Source organism: Nelumbo nucifera, chromosome 5 (genome assembly GCF_055504915.1).
Source record: "Nelumbo nucifera cultivar China Antique chromosome 5, China Antique-T2T, whole genome shotgun sequence".
Taxonomy (NCBI): domain Eukaryota; kingdom Viridiplantae; phylum Streptophyta; class Magnoliopsida; order Proteales; family Nelumbonaceae; genus Nelumbo; species Nelumbo nucifera.
Window position 1 is genome coordinate 12,494,468 of NC_142653.1, and position 17,636 is coordinate 12,512,103.

At 40.6% G+C, this 17,636-nt stretch overlaps 1 protein-coding gene across 2 annotated transcripts in view; it reads right to left on the reverse strand.

Annotated features, from left to right (window-relative positions):
* The window catches only part of LOC104605601 (uncharacterized), a 79,955-nt gene that overhangs the window by 45,599 nt on the left and 16,720 nt on the right, over positions 1-17,636 (reverse strand). For both annotated transcript variants that reach the window (XM_010270438.3, XM_010270434.3), the window contains exon 7: positions 13,846-14,006. In XM_010270438.3, coding sequence (XP_010268740.1) covers positions 13,846-14,006 — 161 coding nt within the window. The remainder of the gene's footprint in view (positions 1-13,845; positions 14,007-17,636) is intronic.

Genomic DNA, 17,636 nt, shown 5'->3' on the forward strand with positions numbered 1-17,636 from the left:
CGAACCAGAGCGGATCCCCCGGCCCAGCCACTAGGTTTAAAAAAAGCAAAAGAGCACAAAATTTTGAAAAGGCACACGCCTAGGCTAAGGCACAAGGCGCATCAAGCACACGCCTAGGCGCACTAGGCATGCGCCTTTTGAAAGGACTACGCCTAGGACCTGGGCAAGGTGCATACCCTAAAATGTGCCTCGCCTGTGCGCCTAAGCGTGCTTGAGGCGTGCCTTTTAAATCACTGCAAAAGAGGAGACCCAATTTATGCCCCTCTCCAAACTGGTATGTTTTATGCAAATCTAATAACAAGAGTTGCTCTCGCTTACTGATTTCCTGCTCCTTTGTTGCAGATATCTAGAATTGGTTCTTTTCCTTGTTTGGGTGCAGGTGGTCTTTACCAGCAGAGGCTAATCTACTATTTGATCCTTACGTTTACTTGGCCAAAAAAGAGAGGGAGGATAATGTGGAGGTGTGTTAGAGCAGCCTTGTCTTGAACAATTTGGGAAGAGAGGAATGCAAGAATTTTCTCTAAGGAAAGAAGGAAGAGATAAAGGATTGTGGGATGTGTAGGGTGATTCATTGGATCAAATCTTTGGACCTGTTTTCTCAAATTTCTCCTGATGCCAATCCCATGATGGAAAGCAAGGGGTGAATAGAGGTCTACCAGCTTATTAGTTGAGAGGCTAGCCAGAGATGGTGTGGCTGGTACCAGGTATGGAGGATGCTAGATTGCATGGGGTCAGCATCTAATTGCCTCATGAACCAATGCCTTTGGGGAAGAAGAATCTGCAACTACCTTCCAATTTCTCGTAATACCATCAAAGGAATAGTTCTTCATAGAGCTGTAGAAATGAAAGCAGGCATTGTATGCCCCGTAAAAGGTACACCCAGCAATAGATTTTAGGCATTTGAAGAGAAAAAATGGTGATTTGGAGAAGGGAAGTGAAGATTGAGGCCAAAAGTTTCTGCTTCAAAAAAGGCAGATACGAGGGTAAAGAAAGGCTAATGATTAGAGAAAGAAAAAGAGCCACCATTTTCAGGATTGAGGAAGTGCTTGTATGGCTGAAGGGTTTCATGGATGGGACAATTTTCTCCGTTAAAAAAATGGGACGGAAGAGCGAAGTAACTGCAACTAAGAAGAGCTATGAAGTAGAGTTGAGAAGAAACATGAAAGGTTGGTTTGTGGCGATTATGGAAAGTGCTGGTGATAACAGAAAACATATGTTGTGTGTTCCAGAGGGTAGAGAGAGCAGGATGGAGAATGTTTACAGAGGCCTTGCAAGAGTGCCTGTTGAATGTAGATAGAAGGCAATCAATTCTCTGCGATGGTTTAGAATTTCGTGATAAGCAAAGCTATAAAGATAAATCAAAGGATGAAGAACAAAGATTCAAAGGACCTCAAGCAATAGTATGCAGTGACACTAGAAGCTGAAGATTGTTGTTAGATGTAGTGGAAGGAGATTGGGAGAAGAATTTGATTTTGATTTCAGCAAAAAGAGTCCAAGACTGGGAGAATATCGTAGGGGCGGTTGTGAAGAGATTCAATATTCTTGACAATAAATCCGATTGAAATATGAGGAAGTAGAGAAGAGAAGGAAAGAAGAGAGAAAGGAGAAGGAAAAAAGGAAGAAGAAAAAGTTTGGAGCAATAGAACAGTACTGGCGGCGCCAGCTTTTATTATATTATATAGGGCGGCAGAAATAAGAAGGGAAAAGACCCTTGTACCCCTGTTGTAAGTGAGTACAATAATAGAAATATCAGAAATAAAAAATGCTTTAACTAGCCAAACAGGCCCTAACACGAATAACTAAATTATTTCAACACTCCCCCTCAAGTTGGAGCATAGATGTCAATCATGCCCAACTTGTCACACAAATCATTGTGCCGCACATGATGAAAACCTTTGGTGAAGATATCTGCAAGTTGTTCTTCTGAGCTGACATATGGAGTACACACTTCTCCATTTACAAGTTTCTCTCTAATAAAATGCTTGTCCACTTCAATATGTTTTGTCCTATCATGCAGGACTGGATTAGCAGCAATATTGATGGCAGCTTTATTGTCAAAGTAGAGTGACATAGGATTGCTCACTGCAAAAACCCAGTTCACCTAATAGATTTCTTATCCACATGATTTCAGCAACCCCATGAGACATCGCTCTATATTCTGCTTCAGCACTAGATCTAGCCACCACACTTTGTTTTTTACTTCTCCATGTAACCAGGTTTCCTCCTACAAAGGCACGATACCCACTGGTAGACTTTCGTCATCGACTGCTCCTGCCCAATCAGCATCAGCATATACTTCCACCCTTAAGTGACTATGTTTCTGGAACAACAAACCAGCTCTGGGAAACTTCTTGAGGTATCTAAGGATCCTCTCTGCAGCTTCAAAGTGAGTTGTCCTAGGCTTGTGCATGAACTGACTAAGGACACCCACTGCATAAGCAATACCACTCCATATACCTGTGTAAAACCTCTTGCTACCAGTCTAGCCTTGTACCTTTCAACAGTTCCATCAGCCTTGTGTTTCACTGTGAACACCCACTTGCAACCCATTGGTTCCTTCCCTTCAAAAAGGTCCACCAATTCCCAAGTGCCATTTTTGTGTAATGCATCAATTTCTTCCTGCATTGCATCTGTCCGTTCAAGTTTAGATAAAGTTTCTGCCACATTCTTAGGAACGGGAGCACTATCCACAAAAGAGAGGAATGCACGGAATGAAGGTGAAATGTGATCATAGGACACAAAATTAGAGAGATGATTAGTGGTACAAGATCTAACACCCTTTCTCTTAGCAATAGGAATATCAAGATCATTGATGACAGGTGAATCAACATTGAGAGGAACAGGCATATCAATAGGAGTAAGTGTACCTGGCTGATGAGACGAATCTGCCTCTAGTGAATCCGATGATGTTGGTTGCATAGTGTTAGGTTCCACGGCTCTTGAACTCTGTTGGCTTTTATGGCGACGATGAAAAACCCGGAACGGAGGAGGATCAGGTAAAGGAGGTAGTTGAGTTTGAGCCGCTTGTTTCTCCTCAACCCTACTCTCCCCCTAAGGAGAAACCGAGAAGAAAGGTTGATTCTCAAAGAATGATACATCAATGGAGACATAGTACTTGCGAGAGGTAGGATCATAGCAGCGATACCCCTTTTGAGATAACGGGTAACCAAGGAAAACACAAGGAATAGCCCGAGGATCAAGCTTACCTCGAGTAGGGGACAAGTTATGGACAAAGCAACGACACCCAAAAACACACATCGGAATGGTGGACAACAGAGCTATAGGAAACAGAAGCTGATGTGGGGCCTTATACTCTAGTAACCGAGATGGCATATGGTTGATGATGTGTGTATCACACAAAACTACATCCATCCAAAAACGTTTTGGCACATTCATATGAATTAATAAGCCACGAGCTACTTCGAGAAGGTGATGGTTCTTTCGTCCAGCAACACCATTTTGTTGAAGTGTCCTAGCACAAGAGCTTCGCTGAAGTGACCCACTCGAAGCAAAAAACTCCGTGAGATCACTATGGAAGTATTCCTTCGCATTGTCCGACTGGAAGATATGGATTTCAGTTTGGAACTGAGTGAACACCATGCATTGAAAGTCTTTCACAATTTTTGGCACTTCATCTCGAGATCGCATAGGGTAAACCCAAGTGTATCTAGAGTAATCATCAATCAAGGTAATGAAGTACTTATATCCAGCCTCAATGGGTAGAGTAACAGGGCCCCAAATATCAGAATAAACAATATGAAATGAAAATTCAGATCTTTTATTTCTCAAAGGTAAAGAACTTCTACAATGTTTACTCAATTGACATGTCTGACACTATAACTGACTCACTGACAATGACTCAAACAACTTTGGAAACATAACTTTTAATGACTCAAAAGAAAGATGACTTAGACGACTATGCCATAAATAGGCTTGACTCTCACTAGACAAACTCATGGACTCTATAGCCACAAGACTAGCTTTATTCTCCAACACGTAGAGACCATCCACCATGCTTCCTGTACCAATTGTCTTCCCCGAGGCCAAATCCTGAAACACACATGAAGACGGAAAAAAGTGACTGAATAGTTCAAGGAGTTATACTACTAATGGACAGCAAATTTATAGGTAATTTTGGAACATGCAGTACATTAGAAAGGGAAAGGCCGAGTGGGAGAGGTATGGTACCTTGGCCAGCTATGGTAGAGAAAGAACCATCAGCTAGTCTCACCTTATCTCTCCCAAAGAGAAGGTTATATGTCTGAAATAAATTTGACTTACCGGTCATGTGATTTGAGGCTCCAGAGTCAATAACCCAAGGAGAATCAGTGCTATGAGATGACACATGGAAGGCAGTGGCAGCGTTACCTGATGTAGACGCGAAAGAGGTAGAGGGAGTAGGACCAGAATCCATCTAGCGGAAAGTCCTACCATACAATTCCAAATGGTTACGAAAAGAGTTGATAATTTCTTCCTTAGGGTCAGAACTGGGATGCCTCTCCTGAGTTACCAATGGACTAGTCTCTGTCGACGCCATATTAGCTGAGTTATACTTTTTCTGATTCTGCTGGCTTGGTTTCTTGCCCTGATCAGGTGTTGACTTCTTACCCAAATCCTGTGCCCATTTAGGTTTTCCATGGAGATCCCAACATGTATCTCTCGTGTGCCGTGTCTTCTGGCAGTGAGTGCACCAAAGTTTACTCTTATCATTTGTTCTCTTCTGATAATCACCTTTCTTAAAAGCACCTCCGACATTTATCTGAATTTCCCCGGATAGCTAGGGCAACTGACTCCCCCTCTACACAATTCATCACACTTCTACTCTCTTCTGACTGCACTAAGGCATACACCTCTTGAACTGATGGCAAGTCTTTACTACCCAAGATCTGCACCCTGATGGGCTCATATGAAGGATTCAGCCCTAGGAGGAAGGCAAAGACCCATTGCTGAGATACAAGTGACTTATACGCCTTTGCATCTTCATCACACTTTCAATTCACATTCTAGTAGTGATCAAGTTCTTTCCATATCGATGTCAAATCAGAATAGTACATCGAGAAACTCCTCTCCCCCTTCTTGCAAGTAGAGGATTCAGCTTGCAGTTGATATATCTTGGCATAGTGTCTCTGCTCTGAATAGGTGGACTTTGCTTGTTCCCATATCTCACAAGCAGTTTCAGCCCACATAAAAGTCTTCCTTACCTGTGGCAGCATGGAAACCAAGAGCCATGACATCACCATACTATTCTCTTGGTTCCACCTATCATATTCAGCACTTCCGTGCTTCGGTTCCTTCACTCTCCCATTGATGTATCCTATTTTCCCCCTAGCAGTGACGTAGAGTTTTATTCCCCTAGACCACTCAAGGTAGTTCAAACCATCAAAGGGATGGGGAAACTCATATCCATTCCCCCACTCACTCCATTGTGGCTCCCTGGAATCTCTGAAGTAGCAGAATTCTCAGACGACATGGTAAGCACAAGTTTTTTTTATCTAAACTCTCAACTTAGGATCCCTCCTTATATCGACAAAAGCTCCACACACAACAATTCTATTCTGGACTTAAACTAAGCACAAAAACAAACAGCACCAACTTCCAAAGAAAAACTATGACGAGACTGATTTTCACCACAGCATTAATCAATAACGTGTAAGTTCCACCCCAGCATTAATCAATAAGAGAGATCCTGACACACATGAAATCAGACTAACGAGCAGAGAAAACAGGTCATCTACGACATACAGTCACCTTTTCATAGGTACAGGATCACACAACCCAACAAATAAAAGATATAACCCTCACAAAACTCTACCGACATTTACAGGATCACACGATCCAACAAATAAAAGATATAACCCTCACAAAAGTCTGCGGACATTCAGTGGTTTGGATTCATTTGTTCTCCACTTGGTACACGACCAAGGAAAGAAATAAAAGAAGAAAACTTTAGGGTTACCAGTTGCAGATCTGATTTGATCAGCCCAGATTCAGTCCTTTGTTCCACCCAGATTCAGCAACTTGAAGAAAAAAAACTTGGTCGCCCAGATTCAACAGCCTTGCTCTGATACCATCTTGACAATAAATCCGATTGAAATATGAGGAAGTAGAGAAGAGAAGGAAAGAAGAGAGAAAGGAGAAGGAAGAAAGGAACAGTACTGACGGCGCCAGCTTTTATTATATTATATAGGGCGACAGAAATAAGAAGGGAAAAGACCCTTGTGCCCCTGCTGTAAGTGAGTACAATAACAGAAATAAAAAACGTTTTAACTAGCCAAACAGGCCCTAACACAAATAACTAAATTATTTCAACAAATATAAAAGGTACTGTGTGTTGCACCCCAACTTTTATTTATATTTATCAAAAAAATATAAAAGGTACTGTAAACTGTAGACCCTTCAATGACTCAAAGGCCATGTTATTCGGAGCTGGTGAAGTAGTGATTCCAAGCGCTGAGACTATGGAAACTCCAGATGGAAGGGTAAGGGTAAAGAACTGGTTTGCATCCTGTAATCAGAATCAAATCTCAGAAAGTCTTCTCAAGCTTCAGTTAGTAGGGCTTCCCTTCAACTACTGGAATGAAGATACTCTGGTTAAGTGGATCCAAGCCATGGGTGGAGTGTTGACGGCGCTCAATCCCCAAGACCTTCATGCCACAAAAGTAAGAGTCGAGGGTCTGAAACCTGTAGAAGTCCTCAGATGCTTAGAGCTGCTCATTAATGGCTTTTGGCTCAAAGTTTGGGTACTGTTTGAAGCTGAAACGTCTCGTTGGAGGAAAGTTTCTAAGGAAGATGTTGACATCTTCGATGGCTGGGTTACATGTGGAAAAGAGAGATTTTACCAAAAGTCATTGGCTATTACCCAGGTGTTGGACGAAGATGAAGAGACTCCACGAGGGTCAGTCGGTAAGTCTCTGGATAAGAATGATTCTGGTTCAAATTCATTGGAATTCAGAGATCAAAGGGTAGGCGAAAAATCTTTTGCGGAGATTATTAAGGGCAGAGCCACATCAGCTAATTTTTGGGTCCACAAGGCTTTCTAAACCAGAGAGGACCTGAACCGGGTCAATATTTTGAGGGTGTTCCAGTCTCTTCTCTGGGACAAGTTACAAGTCACGTGACTTGTATGGAGAGGTATTCGATGGCTCGCAAAGGGGAGTTAACTCCCCTTCTTCAACTCAAGGTAGGATCTCCAGTGTGTCGGAGTTAGCAATTGCAGAACCATCTCCACAACAACCCAAGGATGATGATAAGATTGGTGATGCAAATCATCGTGCGGCTTTGGAAAACAAGAAATCTGGCCTGGAGTCTTCACCTGGCACTCAAGATGCGGAGAATGATGTGCAAAATGGCAGGAAAGAAACTCAGTCCAGGGATAGAAAAGAAGACAAGAGGAAGTTTCTAAGGCCCAAAAAATCAAAATTGAAAAGAAAGGGAGTGATAAGAAGGAATATCTTGGCTGAGATTAGAAAAAGAAAGGAAGAGAGGTGGATCTGGGTGATTGCCAGGTTAGACGAATTCGGCAAGAAAAGGTTCGTTGAAGGTACAAAAGAGACTTTTCATTGACTGTTCTCATTCGCCAGTGTCTGGCGATGCCGGAAGTTACCCTCAGGTCAAGAAGGGATTCGACAAAAGTTATGTTCCCTCTGATTCCAGGACAATGAATATGATAATTTCAGAGGATAGGCGTGATTTGGGTTGTCCAGCTGTTCTGAGCTCGGAAGAGCAAGAGTTTGCTAAATTGGAGAAACTGGAAAAAGGGGAGACGACGGTTTGGAAAAAGAATGTTAGTATCAGTGCCAAGCCAGAAAATGAAGGCAACGATGGAGGTAAGGTCGGAGGAGAGGAAGGCTTAGTTGATAATGACTCTTCTGGTGGAAAGGCTGAAAGTCAGAACAAAGATGGCCTGCTTTACGAGGAGGTGGAGATTGGAAGGTTGGGTGTAGATCTGGGTCGAGGGAACAAAATAGAAGAGGAGGATCAGAATTGTGGGATAGTCGACAAGAAATTGTGTATTATGAGAACCCACAATATAGTTCATGTGACAGACTTTTTCTAGACTAAAACTCGGCCTGGCAGGGGTAGGACCTACAAAAAAATATAAATGGGGTTTACAGAAGGAAAAGGGTGAGCGATAATGGGGCAATGGGCACTGAACACAGGGGGATATCAGCGCAAGCTCAATCACAGACCCTCCTTTCATTGAAGGAACAACAGGTAAATAAGGTGATTGATGCCGAATCTGAAACTGGTGTGACACGTTAATACAGGAGAATGAAGTCGCTAATGAAGATTCAGGCAAGGTGACAAGCCAAAAATTAGTTGATAGGGAGGTCACAATTGGGAAAAGCTTGGGTTTGTTCTTCTGGGGTGGGGAGGAATTTGCTAGGAGGGATTTTGAAGAATTTGAAAGAAAAAAAAAAAAAAAAAGGAAGAGAAAATGAATAAAAAAAGTGCAATTGAAAGGGAGCAAGGACTGGGACGAGGAATTTTCAAATCAAGAGGATGAGCTTACAGATGAAGATTAATGAGGGCAGCTAGAAAGGTTTTGCTTTTGGTTAGAGTTGGGTGGTTGCTCTTGTTTTAATGGGGATTGTGTAGGGTGATCTTTATTTGGAGTTTGTTGGTTTTTTCATTTGCTTGTAAGGTGATTTCTTAGGCCTGTTGTAGTTTTTCTGCTGTAGTTTTTCTTTTCTTTTATAAATTTTCCTTTTATTCTTCAAAAAAAAAAAAGCAAGGGGTGAATAGGGATGCAATGTTTTGGGCTCAATTGTAGTTGCTAATTTCCTTGTCTTTAGGTTTGTCTGTACCTTTTATTAGAGAGCTAAGAGAGCTTATCTCTCCCTGTTCCCATCTTGGCTTTGTTTCTTAATAAAGCTATTGTTATTGATCAAAATATATATATGGAGAAATTGGGGAGTAGTTGCCAGAAGTTCTTCAAGAAGGAAAGAATAAATGCCGTATGGCTACCTCCACCTGAAGACTATGTGAAATTGAATTTTGATGGGAGTAGTAGAGGGAATCCAGGGACCTACTGGTATAGGAGGGGTTGTGAGAGACTTGGAAGGCAAACTGATAGCCTTGTTTTCTGGCCCAGTGAGGATTGGGGACTCTATCAAAGAAGAATTGTCTGCAGCCCTACAAGGAGCACAAATTGCTAATGTGAATATAACCAATTTGGTGATTGAAGAAGATTCAAAATTGGTGGTGGGTTGGTTAAAGGATCCAGAATCTGTAATATGGTGCTACAGGGGTGAGAAAAAAATTCTTATGGATCACTAAGAATATGATCTTGAGAATTCAATGGGTGAGGAGATCAGCTAATGGGTTAGCGGATGCTTTTGCTAAGCAAGGGGTGAATAGACAGTCTTTGTTTTGGGCTCACTTGTAATTTTTTCTGTTTTATTTACAGAGAGGTAGCAGTGCATGCCTCTCTAAGGGACACTTGTAATGCTTATACTTTCAAACTTAATAAAATTTAACTCATTTATCAAAAAAGAATTAAATATCCTCAGAGTACTGGAATAGATTTAGGTGAGTTTTCCTTTATTTTCATCAAAAACTAAAATGTTTCCCTTTCTAGCATTTTCATCTATTTGTGTCAAACAACTTCTGATCCATCCAATATTTGGATGCCCCCCATATATACTTACACCCTTTCATCCCTCGAAATATCATCCCAAAATTCCACCTAGAATGCTAGATTCCATGATTTTTTGAGTTTTCTCCACATCCAAGAACTTCCGCCCTATTGTGCAACATGTACTATGAACCACGCCAAACTTGGTTGCTACTTTCATTTATCTAGGACAAATCAACACAAATTTTCAATGAAAAATTCTAACCCTAGATCCACTTTCCGATTGAAAGTTTTCACAATTTTGGGACAAACCTATAATTCTTACAATGAAGCCGCAAGACCTTTTCTAACCTAACCAATACCTGTCTTTAGTCCAAGAATCACTTTCTAACCCTCCTAAACTCATCCCTTGCTCATTTGCATCCTAAATCAGCTGGTATCAAAGCAAGCAATCCTACATCAATAGTATTATTACTATTAATTTCCTGAAATCATAAGTTCTCTGATTGGCTAGCCTATACTCTTGTACCACAAGTCTGAAGAGGATGCTTTTCATCCATTTATTAAGTATAAAGTGGAAGATTTCCCGTGGTCCTATTTCTGTAAGCTGTTTAGATGACCTAGCCTAATGGCTAATAGTCTTTATGAGATTTTCATTTTATGGCTTGCTCCAGGCACAATGCAGAATGGCTCAAAACCCAACTATGCAACTTGAGAATGGTGGATATGTGAAACCATGTTGTCTAGGTGATGCCTAGGTGGCAAGGTGCCCTTAGAGGGTTGCCTTGCCTAATCACCAAGCAGATTTGTACATGGTGTTGTAAAATACTTTTATATTCTTAATTTTTGAGACTATAACTATAAAATACATATTATTAAACTAAAATATTCATTTTGTGTGTTTATATACTAGTTTCTTTTTATTTTTAAACTAAAATGTTCATTTTGTGTGTGTGTGTGTGTTAAGGATAAAAAGGAAGTTTCATTATACTGAAAAAAGGCAGTACATCTCAAAATGATGGTTGTCAAGTTGACAAACCAAATACGTATCAGATATCAAACTGAAAAGGAATCACTGTTACAAGGATGCAAATCAAGAGTGCTCCAGAAATTCTCTAACAGATCAGTCTTATTCACTTGATCAAAATCTGGAAGACTAAGAGCCCAAGTTGCAATCAAATTGCCCACTCCTGATACCAGGTATTCAATACTTTTTGACTTGCCCTCAAAAACCCTTCTGTTTCTCTCTTTCCAGATGGACCAGCATGCTGCGAAAGGAATACAGCTCCACAAGATTTTAACTTTCCTGCTTCCTCTGATTTTTGGCCATTTGGAGAATATCTCTGCTGGAACCGAAGGATGAAAGGCATTCACTCTGAACAGGAAGGAGAAAAACTTCCAAATGAAGTTTGCCACACTATGAGAAGAACAGATGAAAGACTGTTTGTTCCTCCTGGTTGCACATATAACAGCAGTTTGCTAGCTGTAAACCTCTGGATTTCAGGTGGTCAGAAGTTAGAATACTGTCATGCACCACCAGTCATGCAAAAGCTTCTACCCTTGGGGGTACTGGGTTACCCCACAGTCCTTTTATTTTGTGTGTTTATATACTAGTTTCTTTTTAATATAACAAAAATAGAGGTTCAGCCCCATATTTTTTTAATTTTCTTTTCTTCTTTTTCTTCTCATGAATATGTTGATTTTCTATATTTTAACATGAAATTTATACTTTTCTTATGAAAAATATGGATAATTATTAAGGAAATATGGTTGCTAGTTGCTATGGAATCTAGGGAATACCCTAAGATATATGATTTTTACTTAAAAAATTCATCGCCTAGACAACTAGGCGACAAGGTGCCCCCCTTGTTACCTAGCGTCACCATGGCACCTTGAAAACTATGTGTGAAAGGATGCTGAGAGAGAGTAGTGGGCTGAATCACACAGCCTTGACTTAGAGCCTTTGGAGTCTCACCTTAGAACTCTAATTCCAGATTGGAGTCACACCAATCAGTTAGAGTCACAACTCTAAGAAAATGATGTAATCACGCCACAAAGGCACAAAATGCTCAAGATAATACTAAATTCATTCACTACTGAAACAGACTAGTATTTAGTACATCCCTTTATAGTGGCAAGCTTCCTTACTAGGGAAGGAAACTAGCATTACATCCTAATTGCTATCCTCTAATTAATTCTACTAAAAAAATCTGCAACTTTAACTCCTCATGCATTTCTTGGTGACCAAGACTTCAAGATGATTGTTGATCTTCCATATGCTTTCTTTATTCCCAATCTTCAAGATGACTGTTGACTATGCTGCCTTTAATTCCAAGAAACTTCAACACCAAGGTTCATTAAACTTGCACTAATTCCCAGTCCATGCTCCAAATTAATGGTTTGGCTGGCCATGGACTTGGATTTTGAGTAATATGGGCTAGAAATAGGAATGTGGGATATGGATCCATAATTGGGAACGGATAAAAAACATGGGGTTGGATATAGGTATGGGTCAAATTACGGGTTTGGTCTTGGTTATGAGTTTGGACTTTGGTATGGTTTGAGTTTCTTTCCTTCTTGTGGCTGTAAACTTTCAGCCCACCAAATGCCTTGGCATCAGGGAGCAAGAAGGCAATGGTTGTGTTTTTTTTTTTTTTTTTGATCAATAACACTTTCATTAAATCATCAATAGAAGATTTACAAGAGGAAGACAAACACACTTATCTTCCAAGAGCAGCAAAGAACCTCAAGAAAAGGAAAAAAAGAAAGAAAAAAACACTAAAGTTACAGCTTAACCCAAAACAGTGAATCCCTTTCTGCCCCTTGTTTAGCTAAACCGTCAGCTAGGGAATTAGCCGATCTTTTAACCCAACATGTCTTAACTTCCATCTCCCGCACCAGCCACTTGAATTTCCTCCTCTCATTATTGTACTTCCATAAGCCATTGTGATCTTTAATCAGTCACCCTATCACCACCTCTGAATCCCCTTCAATTATGAGTTTCCTGATGTTCAACTCCTTAGCTTTCTGGACTCCTTCCATAACTGCAAAGATCTCAGCTCTAAGAGAGCCACCCACTCCAATTGGGCCTGAGAACATGGCAGAAATGACCCCATTTTCATCCCTAAAAACACCTCAATCCCCGACTGTCCCGGATTTCCCCTACTACACCCATCAAAGTTTAATTTCAGGAATCCACCAGGTGGAGGGGTCCAAGCCACACTCATTACTGATTTGGTCTGTGTGCAAATTGTAATTTCTCCCCACTTCCTCAACATGCCATCCACAGTGTAATCTGTGAAAAGCTCCAAAGATTTCAGCCACTGTACCGCCCTAATATGTATGATAGCCCTCAGATCTGCTACTCCTCTGAGCTTCTGAGAAAATCCTGGAGTTTCTTTCTTCCCAAAGAGTCCAACATACTACAACCCTTAGTCCTCTCCACATTGTCCTTCCCCTTTGCATCCCTTTTTCTGCATTAAAATGATATTTGAGGGGAAGCATCAAGATAATGGGAGGATTTTACCTTGTGTCTGCCCATCAATTGGTTTTTGCTCCTGCTTTCTGGTTCATATTGGACTTGTATTCTGATGATAGGCTTCGTTTTGTTGGATTTGATAGCTGTAGCACATTGTGGTTTTAGCTTCTCTCTAACCTGATTGCTTTCTCTTTCACTTGTACACTTGAAGGGCTTTAGGGAAGTGCCAAAAAGGAGGCTTCATCAGGGCTCGGGCTAGAAAGAGAGTTAGCACAACCCACACGTGACAAGACTTTGGGAAACAGTTGACCATGACACCAGGATGGAAAAAAGAAACGCTTATATCATTCTAACCTAGGATCACTCACATCTGAACTGAGAGTATGTAAATGCCTCTGAGGGCATCAAAAAGGTTGGATAGCATTAATCTACATTCCATCAAAACAACTGATCTAAGTGAGATTCAGCATCTTGGACCAAACATGTTGCTGACCATAACTAGGACATCATCAAATCAAAATTGAAAAACACCAAAAAAGGGAAAAGACAGAACAAACATGAAAAGAAGAAATCAATATACAAAAAATGAAAGAAAGCACAAGACGGAAAACGAGCCTAGAATACAAATAAGGCCAGATCAAATCTACTAATAACAAGAAGCAAGTAAAAAAAATAAAGCCACTAACAGTCAGAAAACAATCAGCACAACCACCATGTCAAAATCATCATTTCCTTCTGAAGAATAAAAACAAAAGAGGCTGACTATATTTGGCAGGAAGAAGAAGCTAACCAGCAGGCTCAAAAAAATTTGCTTGCATAGGAGGCCTATTTGGATTAACTATAACTCGTGTTTTCCACACTTGAAGAGCTCCATCCTTGGAAAGAGTGACAAGCAACTGGAGCATAGGAAGCCATGCAACTGAGGTGATTGGCTGGGAGCCCACCTGTGTACTGAATATACAGTAAAAATGTCAACTAAAAGAACACAAACAGAGAAAAGCGTAACAAAGCAAAGGAAACACATAAAATGATTAAAGAAGGGATTAGAAGATTGTCCCTTGGCCATAATGTAAATTTCAGAAGATTAAGAACTTGGAAAAGAGTACACATACGCTCTGAACCCTTTAAGAAACCAAAACCAATAATTCCTCCAAACAGGATTACTTCATACACTCACCTAGACCATCATAATGGCCATATTTATACCCCATATTCATCACATATAATAAGCATACAGTTACACAAAATACCACAAACTCCAAGGGCACATGATATATGGAAGCCTCAAGGTTGATCAAATCTCCGTTTTTACATAAATGGTATTTGTATTAAAAGGGAGGGAGAGGTTCCTACAGAGACCATTTCTCAGACAACAATCCAGCTCCAGACAAAATCCACTACTAAAGCATCTCAAGCATTTCCCAATATAATTAAAAGTTCAAAATCAACAGCATTTAAAATTTCTGTGGAGAAACAGTTCAATAAATTAGTGTGGTCCCTGCCATATCAGTTACTATTTTTTTATTTACTTGTTATTAGTCTGCATTGGGCCTTGTTATTAGTTTTTCTGGGCCCCTTTTAGCTTCTGTTATTGTCTGTTAAGTAGTGATTTGGGTGGCAGTGGCATTGATGTCATTGTAGTTCTTTTATGATAGAAACATATAAATAAGAAATCTGGGTGGCAGAAACAGATTATCTGCTCCCTTTCTCTTCTCACTCTTCTTATCTTCTCTTCTCTTCCTCTCTTCTTTCTTCTGGTTTTCTCTTTATTTTTTCTTGGTTTTCTTGCTGAAACTTTACCAGAATACTGGCCAACTGTGAACAGCACCAGCCATCTTGGTATCAGAGCAAGGTTTAGGGCCTGCTAGGGTTCCCATGTAGGCTTGTTCCAGCAGGCTACATGAGGATATACTAGGGATGGATATTTCAGTCTGTTTTGCCTGATTCTTGGAGGCTTGTTGGAGAATTTTTTGCTGCTCAAGATCTGCAATCTTGGAGATCACCAATAACCAGGAAGAGTCAGAGGTCTTTGGATCAGATTAATGGTTTTTTTATAGGTATGGATCAGATTAAGGTTTAGGGGCTAAACCTCCAATTGGTACTGGCACTCGGTGGTTTCTGAGTAGAAATAGTTCTTTTCTGAGATTGACAGCTTGTAGGAAATGATTGGGCTCTTCTGGAAGGAGCAGCTGAGTCTTTTTTTGCTTTCTCTAGGCTGGTCTAGGTTTTCTACTGAGAACAGGTCAGTTCTAGGGCTTTGGCTTATCCCAATTACTTCTACTGTTTTTGGTTTTTCTACTGGACTATTAAGGGAATATTTCAGACCTGTAGTTTGTACTGGATTGCCGCACAAGCTCTGTTTCAGTCACCTTCTTAAGTATCTGTGAGATCTTGGTGGAGTGATTAGTATGGCGACAGTTGGCAAGGAACCGAAATCCTTTGGAGAAGGATCAATGAGCATGTCAGATAACACCTTTCAAATTACTACTGTTAAATTTGATGGCACAAATTACCTGGAATGGGCCCAATCGGCTATGATGGCTGTTGGGGGAAGGGGGAAGCTTGGATATGTAACTGGAGACAGTAATCAACCAGCAAAGGAAGACCCAACTTATATTAAATGGGTTTAGGAAACTATCTAGTTATGACTTTGTTGCGCAAGTCTATGCAGCCACACATTAGTAAAAATTACTTATGGGTGAAGATTGCTAAGGAAATCTAGGAGAATATGAAGGAAGCATACTCACAACCCTTGAATGTTGCTAGGACATATGAGCTGAAAAGTGAAGTGAATAACCTTAAACAGGGGGAGAAATCTGTGTCGGTTTACTTATCTACCTTGAAATCTCTGAGGCATGAGATTGATCACTTGGAGACAATTAAATGGGAAAGCCAAAAGGATGCAACAACATATAGGAAGTTGGTTGAAACAAACAGGGTGTTTGAATTTCTTGCTAGACTGAATTCAGATTATGATATTGTAAGGCAACAATTACTCACTAGGGACAGTGCCACTTTGTCTCAGGCCTATTCACTAATATACAATGAAGAGAGTAGAAGGAAAGTCATGTAAGAGATCCCACCCATGGAATAAGACTTGGCAGCAGTGAAATCAAAGCCTGTTGGTGAGGAGAGGGTAATGAAAAGGGAAGCCGGAAGACAAGAGGGAGATGATGTGCGATTTTTGTAGGAAGCCAAAGCACACTAAAGACACTTGTTGGAAGTTGTATCCTCGTCTTATTCCAGCAAGATTCAAGAATAAGAAGGGGAATGCCAATGCAGCAGTTACTACTGATTGTGCATCTTCCTCTACTACAAAATCCACATCCTTAGATGCATTAGCTGTAGTCAGAGCTGCCTTAACTCAATTAGAGTGTGAAGTTGGAGCCTTCTTTGACGATGTCACTTATTACTCCAGTATTTCATCTCAGGGGGAGAGAGGTGAGCAGGGTGTTTTTGCTCAGGAAGTTCCATAGCCTTTTCCTGTCAATGAAGGGGAGTGTAGTGAGGGGGGGTTGTCAAAAGTGTAGGGAGTTGAGAGTGTTTCACAAATGATGGTGGAGGCAGGTTGGTTCCAGTAATGAGTAGTCCAGGCCACTTCTAGTCTCCTCTACAGCACCAGATTCAGGTATTTCACCCTCTATACCCACAGCAACTGCAGATGATATGCCTACCACCGCCAGATTCAGGCCACTTCTAGTCTTGTTGCACCTCATCTGCTACCCATTCCATCTCTCAGTTTCTTTCTTATGACTATCTCTCACCATCATATAAATCCTTTTTGGTGTCCATTGTTGTTGTACCCATTCCCAAAACTGTACAGGAAGACCTAACAATAATTGAGTGGCAGGAAGCAATGAAAGTTGAGATGGATGCACTGATCAAAAATGATACTTGGGAGCTAGTAGATCAACCAAGAGGGAAGAAACCGATTGGGCGCAGGTGGATATTTACAATGAAGTACAATGTAGATAGCTCAAATTAAAAGATACAAAGCCCGAATGGTTGCTAAGGGATACACACAGACTTATGGATTATGTAGAAACCTTTGCACTAGTTTCCAAAATGAATACAATCAAAGTGTTGTTGTCTCTTGCTGCAAACTTTTCATGGTCGTTGTTCTAGATGGATGTTAAAAATGCTTTCCTAAATGGTAATCTACAAGAAGAAGTATATATAGAGTTGCCCCTAGGCTTCTATAGGTTTAGACCTTGTATGGTTTGAAACAGTCTCCAAGGGCATGGTTTTATAGGTTTAGACATACCTTGGAGAAATTTGGCTACGTACAAGCCCAATCTGATCACACTCTCTTTTTCAAGAGAACAGGTTCAGATTTAACTCTCCTATGTTGATGATATTGTGTTGACAGGCAGTAACAATAATGAGATTAATTCTCTCAAGAAGTTACTTAGTAAGGAGTTTAAGGTAAATGATATGGGGATTTGAGATATTTTCTAGGAATTGAAGTGGCCAAAGCTAAGCATGGACAAATTTGTAGGGAAGAACATTGCCTAGAGTTACCTCAGATCATTGGCCGGTTTGCTTGTTTCAGAAGAGATTTGGTGGAGGCTCATCCCCCTT